We start from the raw sequence: 9,631 nt of genomic DNA, 5'->3' as shown, positions 1-9,631 counted from the left end.
TCTTTAAGTAACTTTCTTTGATGCCTATTGACAAGTTGGACTTCTTCCAGTTAAAAAGAATGAGAAGTTTTTAACCTTTTTCACTGCTTGAAAATCAACTGGGTTTTTGGTCATTGTAACTTTTTTCCCAACCTTGAAAATATTTAGGCTTTTTAGAGTATTTTTTTTTACCACATGTTGGTAATGTGTAAATTTGAAAAGCCCAATTACTTTATTTTATATGTTGATATTTGACCTCATTTTTAATAACCCATGTAATGAACATAGTAACCCATGTAAGATTATACATAGGAAGTTTGCGAAACGTTGTTCTGTGTTTTAAGATTCTGAAGACAATCCCCAGACACTACTGTTTTCTGCAACTTGCCCACATTGGGTCTATGATGTGGCTAAGAAATACATGAAGTCTAGATATGAACAGATTGACCTTATTGGGAAAAGAACTCAAAAGGCTGCTACAACAGTAGAAGTGAGTAATCTGTCTAATGTGGAATGTTTTGGAGCCTTTTCCTTTATGCTACAAATGGTTATGCCATCCTAAGGTACATTATCAGAATGACACTGAAAGTTGTTTTGAGAATTATTTTTTTAAGCCTAAGGCACAATACAGCTAGTCAGACTTTCTAGGTATAGGATCTCTGTATTCTCACAGCATCCATTTATCATACAGATATCTCAGGTAGAGTGAGGATTCAGTTTCAGTTAGTTTTGTAGGTTTTCAGAGAAAATCAGTATCTGAAATTATCCAAGTTGTAAGCAAAAGGCACATGTTAAGATCAGCGTGGCTCTTTTAAATCACCATGGGCATCACAGTCAAATTCTGCTATACTGTATACAGGAGATTTTTTTCAGACTTCCTGTAGTATCACACCTCACTAGGCCTTTGCTTGCTTGCTATGCAGTAAGAATACAATACATACATGCTAGAAGCCTGAATTAATTATCTTTACAAGATAAGATATTGTTTCTGCTTAAGTACTGCTTAGCAGTTACTTTGACAGATCATCTGGAGACTGATCTTACTTGTATCAGTGGGATTGGAAGAGTGTTAATCTTGTGCTCGAAGAAAGCTTTTTACACACACTGTTTATTTGTTTCATTTACCTGACATAAAGCTTTAGTTGCTAGAACTGTGAGAAAATCTTGCACCCCTGACTGTTCTCCAGAGAAATGGTATTAACGTCTGGATTTCATTTCCTTGCTTTAAAAAAAGTGATTTGTAGACTGTCATCTTTTTTCCTCTCTAACTGTAATTATTTCACTTAATGTTAGACTAATTGTGGTAGACATAAGAGCCTTATGGATTTTGCATATTCCATGAATGTGAGTTAGCATATTTTGCCTATCAGGAAACTGTATCACTCTTTAGTATCTCTGGATTTTACAGTTTCAAATGTATTAGTAAGAATCTTGTGGTTTTATGTAAGCTAAACACTGGAATTCTTGTCCCTAGCATTTGGCAATAGAGTGTCACTGGTCTCAGAGAGCTGCTGTTATTGGAGATGTCATTCAGGTCTACAGTGGCAGCCATGGGAGGACCATTGTCTTTTGTGAGACCAAAAAGGAGGCAAATGAACTGGCCCTGAATGCTTCAATCAAACAGGTATTTTATCATCTGTATTAAGTAACAAAACCTGTCAGAGATGTATCAACCCTATGTTGATACCAGACCTGTCCTGAGTAAGTTTTAGAGAGACATTTGATGTGGCTTTTGCAGGTGGGCAGGTAGATTCAAAATGCCAAAAAGAACCTTTAAAAAAAAAAAAGGTTTGAAAAAAAGGTTGAAAGTTTACAGCCTTATAATCTTCAGGGCTAAGCTGCACTAATAATAGATACTGGGCTATGAAGGAATTTTTCCTTAAAACAAGAGTTCTCATTGACATTAAATGAAGCAGTTGTGAATTAATTTTTCAGTAGAGAGGACTGTCTTGGATTAAAAAAATGGCGGTGGACTTGGAGAACTACTAGGATAACAGGTCATGGTACTGGAATAGCATTTTGGATTCTGTGCTGACCCTAGCAATTGTGTTAGTGTTGTAAAAAGAATTATTCTCTGTTTACATGTGAAATATTAAGTAGAGGAAAAAGCTTTTGTATGTTTGGTCTTCATAGTTGTTATTGCTGTGATACAGAAGGACTTTCAGAATGTTGGGATTAAAAGCAAATTATCCTTGAGGCTGCAGATCATTTTTTTTTAGGACTGCTTATATTTTAATCGTTTAGTTGGGAGTATGGGAAGTGAATATATTAAGGAGGATCAAGAAGTGACACTGTTTTGGAAAAGATGTCTGTTTAACTTTCTGGTCTGGCTGTTTCCCTTGCCAACCATGGGAAACCTTGGTTCTCTGTTCATACCACCTGTTGTGGGCCGAGTTATCCCTTCTGTGGGATCGTTGGGGGTGGCGTCAGTTATATACGAGCTGGTTGACTTGTTTGTACCCCGTCAGTCAGTCATGTCACGATGGTTTTGCTTACAATACAGTCTGTGTATTGGTTTCTCTTCCTGCTGGTTGTGTCGTTCCTGTTAGGCCTGGTCATTGGCAGAACAATGTCTAAATGAATACTAAAAAGGCCTGAGAAAATGTCAATGACTATTTTGAAACAGCTGAGCCTTGCATAGATGGCGTGGATGGCAGGTTAGGGCATAGTTGTTTCCATACGTCACAGTAATTCGAGTTAGAGATAAGACACAGTGTGATTCTGTTTTCCTACCTTTGCTAAAAGTCTTACAAGTATACAAATAAGAAGTACTAAGTAAATATTGTAAACCACTTAAAATATAAACGGATAATTCAGTTCTGTATCTTGCCATACATTATCTGTACAAATATCAAGATATTGTACTCAAAACTGATCATAAAATGGAGCACAACCATGGATGTTATTACAATAATAATACTGTTTTTCAGGATTGCCAGTCATTGCATGGTGACATTCCTCAGAAGCAAAGAGAGATCACACTGAAAGGTTTTAGAAATGGTTCATTTAAAGTTCTGGTTGCAACCAATGTTGCTGCCCGTGGTTTAGATATCCCTGAAGTTGACCTCGTTGTACAAAGTTCACCACCAAAGGTAGGAGGACATGGTTATGTCGAGTATCTTGTCATAATACAGAGTCTATTTTTCAAGTAATATATGCTGTCAGGTGATGGTATTCACCACGGAGTTTATCAGCATTGCACTGAAGGGTAAGAAATGTCCTGGTATATAGAAGTAGTTTCTTAGAGGTGTTTTTCAGAGTAGATCAGTCCCTAGCATGTTTTAAGGCTGTTCAAAGCCTATCCCTTCAAGGCCGTGTATGGTGATTGCAAGTCAGGAATCACAGAAGCACAGCCTGGTGTAGGGGTTGGAAGGGACCTCTGGAGATCATCTTGTCCAGCCTCCCTGCCAGAGCAGGTTCATGAAGGGCAGATTACACAGGAACGGTCCAACCTCCCTGCTAGAGCAGGTTCATGAAGGGCAGATGACACAGGAACCCACCCAGGTGGGTTTTGAGAGTCTCCAGAGAAGGAGACTTACAGCCTTTCTGGGCATTCTCCTCCAGAGAAGGAGACTTCACAGCCTTCCTGGGCACTCTGGTCCAGTGCTCCATCACCCTCACAGGAAAGAAGTTGTTCCTGATGTTGAGGACAGGTAGGAAGCAGTGGGAAGTGAAGAAAGGCTGTTTGTCTTGCAAGAAGGATTCACTAAGTAGGGGTATATATGAGGAAGGAACCCCAACAGTGAGAATACTGGCTGAAGTTAAGAGGGTTTAGAAGAAAGCAGATAATTTTTCAGTGAATTTGCTATTAATATTTCAGTAATCACACTCAGGTTAATGTGCAGGAGAGTAAGCGGGATTGTTAGAGAGGTAGACACTCAAAATGTCTCATTCTCTATGGTGATGGCAAAACGAGACTTAGCTGATCCACGCTTATGGTTCTGGCTTTGAAGTTGTGATTTTTGGAGGGTTATGGAAAAGCTTATTAATTTGATTTTAGTGAAACAAAGTAGGTTTTTAAAATTTAATTCTCAGGTGCAGTTACTGTGTATTGCTCGGGCTTAACTGTAACAGCTTCTTCTAAATTATGTGAATTAAATGAATTGATTAAATAACAGTAAAGTAGAGAAGTCATAAGGCTATTTATTTTGAAGGATGTGGAGTCCTACATCCATCGTTCTGGACGCACGGGCCGAGCTGGACGGACTGGGATCTGCATCTGTTTTTACCAGCGAAAAGAAGAACATCAATTAAGATACGTGGAACAAAAAGCGGTAAAGTATACTTTTTCTAATCAAGAGCACTCAAATGTAACATGTGAGGCTAGCATATAAAGTCTTCATGGTTTGTTTAACAATTTAGTTACAGAACAGAGCTTATAAAGCACCTAGCTGAGGTTCAGTTACCTTGCAGAGTTCAGGTACCATGTCAGTTATTGCAGAGTAGGGAGCACACTGCAGCTTCTCATGCCTGTGTTTTTCCAAAATGCCAGTAAGACTGTACCTGTGGAAGCAAGAAGGCAGCAGGATTTCAGTTCAGCATGTCATCTGATCAGTGGTTTGCTTCTGTGTAGCTTTACCACTGTTTCCATTTTTTCACTTTGTGCACTGTTCCATATGGTAGTTCTCTCACCAGTTGTTCAGCTGGGATGAGATGGTTTAGTCTTGGCATGTAAAACTCAATTTCCATTTAGAAGGGCTGTGTAATCTGTAGTTAAATCCAAGTAAACCAGACTAAAATTAGCAGTTCAGAACTTGTAGGATTTTCTTTTCTCCAGAATTGGCCAAAATTACCATTTCAGTTAAAGGTCATTGGATCATTTAAACGGATTTGGTACTTAAAAGGCTTTTAAGCATTACCCATTTCCCTGTAAGCTCAACCTTGTAATTTTCACTTACAAAAATTGGGAAAATTATTTTCACTCTACAAAAGTTGAAAAGAAGCAGAAAAGTGATGGATTTAAACACTTGTCTCTTCAGAGTCCAATACTGCTTCTTTAGAATGGAATTATTTATGGTGTGCAACTTTCATCTCTTATTTTGCTTTTTAAATTTCAGGGCATTACATTCAAGCGTGTTGGCGTTCCTACTGCAACAGATATAATAAAAGCTTCCAGCAAAGATGCCATCAGGTGTGTTTGGTGACTCAAGCCCTGTTGTATCTTCCTAGTTCAGAAGGGCTGTTTGGATTCCTCATAGCTGTCTCTGAACTGCGCACTATTAAAGTCTTCTATTGCTGTATTTCTTCTATTACAGAGCCTAGTAAATACTACTGTATAATTTTTTTCTTTTTTTCTTTAATTACTTAGGTGTCTAGATTCTGTTCCTCAGAGGGCTATTGAGTATTTCAAAGAATCTGCTCGATTCCTAATACAAGAAAAGGGACCAGTGAATGCTCTGGCTGCAGCCCTAGCCCATATTTCAGGTGCTACTTCCATTGAACAGCGTTCCCTGCTGAACTCGGATGCGGTAAGGGTGCATGGCTTAACATTTGTCCTGAAACTGGAAAAAAACCCCAATGTACCTGTGGTGTTTAAGTGGAGAATTTGTCTCCTTGTGATTTTGTTTATGGAAACTGTACTTAAGCCACTAGGAACTATTAATTTATTTAAAACCAAGAATATAGTGGCTATAAGTACACCTCCTCTTCCATAATGGTATCCACTTGAAAAAGTAGTCTATAAACTGTAAATTAGCAGATGTCTTATTTCTGATAGATGTGCTGAAGCTTATTCTCTTGACTGAATGTGCCCTATTTCCCACTTTGTAGGGATTTGTTACAATGATACTGCGCTGCTCTGAAGAAATAAACAACATGAGCTACGCTTGGCGAAGACTGCGAGAACTGTTGGGTGACGATGTGGACAGGAAGGTGAACAGAATGTGTTTCCTCAAGGGGAAAATGGTGAGTGGTTTTGGTATCTTTGCTGCTGAGCTCTGTTGATAAGGATTGGTAGAAGGAAGGGCCTTGATCTGTTCTATCAGGGCTTGGGCTCTCTCTGATCCACTGCCATGCTAAGGAGGTGGTAGAATGCAATATAAAGCATGGCTGTAGGGATAGCAGAACAGGTAAAATGTGTGAACTGTGCTAACTGTGCCTTAATGACAAAACATAGAACAGGATGTCTTAGGACAGTCAGTTCTGATAGCACATGCCCATCCTACTTCTGATACCTGAAAGGGAAAGTTATTTTTTGGGTCTAGTGCTTAGCAGCATTGCAACAACGGTAGCAAAGCTCGATGTGAGACAGTTATTTTAAACAAAAGTTACTCCCCTCACTCTCCTCCTGTCGGAACTTGCATGTGTTTTCACAGATGTGAAAATAAATGATCAAATAGTGAGTCCAGGATTATTTGTGGTGACATAGAGGACAAAGAATGCTTATGTCTTGCTTTTGCAAGTTGTCTGACATTACTGTTGATTGGCTTCATCTTTGTGTGTGTTTCTTGTTTCTCAACATACCCTCATCAGTAAAACTGTGCAGAGAGACACTGTGATCTTGATAACTTAATTCATTCATGTTCTGTCAGCACATGCCATTCTCTCATCCCTTCTGCTGTTTTTTCTGGTGCTTTCACATGCGTACATTAACACGTGTATGTCGTTCCTGCCCACGTTGAAGTTTCCATCAGAAACCGTATACCATGTGTTGTTACAGAGAGCTAGTCAGTTTATTTTCCCCTAGTTTTGTGTGGTTTAAGGTGGTGTGGGATGGGGGGAGAACAACAGTCTAACTAAAAAGATCCTAAAGCTGTTTGAAGACAAGTTGAGGGAGCACTTGGGAGGCAGATTTTCAGTGAACTTTTATGTAGAGATTTGTATGGAAGCATTAAGACTGGTAGGAGTGCAGGTGGAATGGGTGCCTTTTGGAATTACCAACAGGAAAGAGAGGTAAATGGCAGGTGTTGATGGCATTTAGTTTAGCAGAGCATTAAAATCACAGCACGTCTATATGGCAGTACTGAGGATACAAAGACTTGGTGAACTAGAAGGCTTAAAACAAGGAACAGTCTACACTTGAATGACAGTTTAAAGACTTTTTTTTATTACTATTAAAAAAAAAAATAAATCTTGTATTCTGTGTTCCATCTCTGTGTAAAAGATAACCTGCATGTTATACCATGACAATTTCACACAGTTCAGAAAGTTTTTTGGCCAGCCGCTTCTGATTTTAAATTTTACTTGAGGACACTTCTTTACATCAGTGAACTGTTCTTACTATTTCCATCTCTGAAATTTTTTCTTAATGCATCCTTCATGCACGATGTTTGATACTGTGCTAATTGATAAGGTTTATTTTATTGTCCTTGCCTCTGTCTCTTTATTCATAGCAGCATTGTTCTGTATTTGTGTGGCACACTATGGATAGTTTTCCATACATCAGATTTGTAATTCTCAGTACCCAGATTGCTCACTCAGACAAAGAGTAGCATTTTAACGTTAATTATGTATTGTACTTGATCATTCATGTAGTTTAACTTCAGATTTTTAGTCTGAACCTAAATACTCAGTTTACTGGGTGCATACATTTCTTAGTATAGACCAAAACTTCTGAGTTTGAAAAGAATTTACAAAATAATGCAGAAGCCAATTGAACACAGTTAAGGATGGAAAGGGTTATAAGCTTATTATTAAGGAGCAAGAAAATGTGAATTGGAAGTACTGGCTATGCAGAGGAAAGAAAAATGGGTGTATCTGAGGAAAACATTAAGGAAGTGCAAGTATTGGTGTTTTGAGACATATTGATGCAACTCTCTCAATGTTCAAAGATTCTGAAGTATCTTAAATCTCTATTAAAAAAGACTTTGAAATCTAAACCCGTTTGTGCTAGTATACAGATTTGTAAGCTCTTTTTTTATTGCAGTCAATTAAAAGGCTAGACTTGTATCCATTAAAATAATTTTCTCTTTTTAGGGTGTGTGCTTTGATATTCCTGCAGCAGACCAAAAGGAAATAGAGGTACGTTGAGTGAAATTTCTGGTTACAGCAGACTGTAGATGAAACTGGCTAGACTGAGATAGGCAGAAAATATTCTGTAGCCTCTATCCTGCCATTCCTAGTGGCAGAAGGGATGGCTTTGAAGGAATTAACAGAACAAGCACAGAGTGTTCCTTTCCTCAAAATATTCTTTCTCCAAAAATCTGTAGCTTGAAATGTTTGCACTAGGAAGAGTGGTGGTGTGGAACAATCCACCCCTTGTTACTGCTGCTGGATTAATCTTTGCAGGCAACAAGTTTTGTTACACTATAAAAATCCCCTTTTTTCAATAGGCAAGATGGGAAGACTCAAAACAGTGGCGTTTGTGTGTGGCAACTGAGTTACCTGAGTTAGTAGAATCACAACGAGGAGGAGGAGGAGGTGAAGGAAGAAATGGCCGAAGCTTTTCAAGTTCCAGGAGCGGACGCCGTGGTGGCTCTGGCAGAAACAGATTCAGAAGCAGAGGTCAGAAACGAAGTTTTGGCAGAGCATTTGATCATTAACTTCAACAATCCTGATGTGGAAAAAAATGGGATAGCAGTATTTTATATTACATTAAAATAGGCTGTTCTGTATGTTGGAACCACTTCAAAAATTCTGTCATTCAGACTTTTTTTTTCTTCAGTACTACTTTGGTCATAAATCTTGTTCAACCCAAACACAAGAAAAATAAAACATTGTTTCTTTTCTTTCTTGTATTGCCATTTCATCTGTAAGACCCAAATCTTTATTCTAGAACATGGCTGTCGCATTCAAAACTGTAGCCTGGCTCACTGTATAATATATAGATCTTAACTGCTGGTCAAATCTGTACATTTTCCAAAAAAATTAAATATTATTTTACAAGTTCATATTCTGTTAGAAGGTTTTAACAGTGTATATGTTGGGCAAAATGATTAGCATAATTTGAGTATACACTCTGGGAGTATATTTTTAATGATTACAGAATTATAGAGTCTTACAATGGTTTGGTTTGGAAGTAACCTTAAAGACAATCTCATTCTAATGCCCCTGTCAAGGACAGGGATACCTCTCATTAGACTGCATTGTTCAAAGCCCCATCCAACCTGGCCTTGAGCACTTCCAGGGATGGGACATCCACAGCTTCCCTAGGCAAGCTGTTGAAATTGCAGTGTCTGACAACCCTCACAGTAAAAAATTTCTTCCAACTATGTAATAAAATACCCTCTTCCAGTTTAAAACTATCACTATGCTCCCTGATAAAGAGGCCCTCCCCAGCTCTCCTGTAGGCCCCCTTTAAGAAGGCTTCACTGAGGTCTGCCTGGAGCCTTCCCCTCTCCATCCTGACCAAGCCCAGCTCTTTCCTGCTGGCCTCCCAGCAGAGGGGTTCCACCCTCGGGTCACTGCTGGGGCTCCTCTGGCCCTGCTCCAGCAGGTCCCTGTCTCTGCTGTGCTGAGGACTCCAGAGCTGCCCCAGCACTGCAGGGGGGTCTCCCCAGAGCGGAGCAGAGGGGCAGGATCCTCCCCCTGCCCTGCTACTCACGTTGCTGGGGGTGCAGCCCAGTATGCCACTGGCTGTGAGCACACGGGGCCAGCTCCTCACCCCCAGCACTCCCAAGCCCTTCTCTGCAGGGCTGCTCTCCAGCTCTTCACCCCCAACCTGGGCTGATAGGGGTTGCCCCGACCCAGCAGCTGGACCTTGCTCTTGGCCTTG

At 39.6% G+C, this 9,631-nt stretch overlaps 1 protein-coding gene across 1 annotated transcript; it reads left to right on the top strand.

The window, feature by feature from the left end:
- Positions 1-323: 323 nt before the first annotated feature.
- LOC103767876 (nucleolar RNA helicase 2-like) lies at positions 324-8,467 on the top strand (the record flags this gene model as incomplete). The annotated part of the gene is made up of 9 exons (XM_008935007.1): positions 324-469; positions 1,454-1,603; positions 2,910-3,071; positions 4,134-4,253; positions 5,037-5,110; positions 5,288-5,447; positions 5,749-5,883; positions 7,894-7,938; positions 8,250-8,467. Coding segments are annotated over 9 exons (1,202 nt in total), but the record flags the coding sequence as incomplete, so codon positions are not given.
- Positions 8,468-9,631: the final 1,164 nt, after the last annotated feature.

Source organism: Merops nubicus, unplaced genomic scaffold (assembly GCF_000691845.1).
Source record: "Merops nubicus isolate BGI_N331 unplaced genomic scaffold, ASM69184v1 scaffold23822, whole genome shotgun sequence".
NCBI lineage: Eukaryota > Metazoa > Chordata > Aves > Coraciiformes > Meropidae > Merops > Merops nubicus.
Note: the sequence above shows the minus strand (reverse complement) of the source record. Positions and strands in the feature narration are given on the sequence as shown.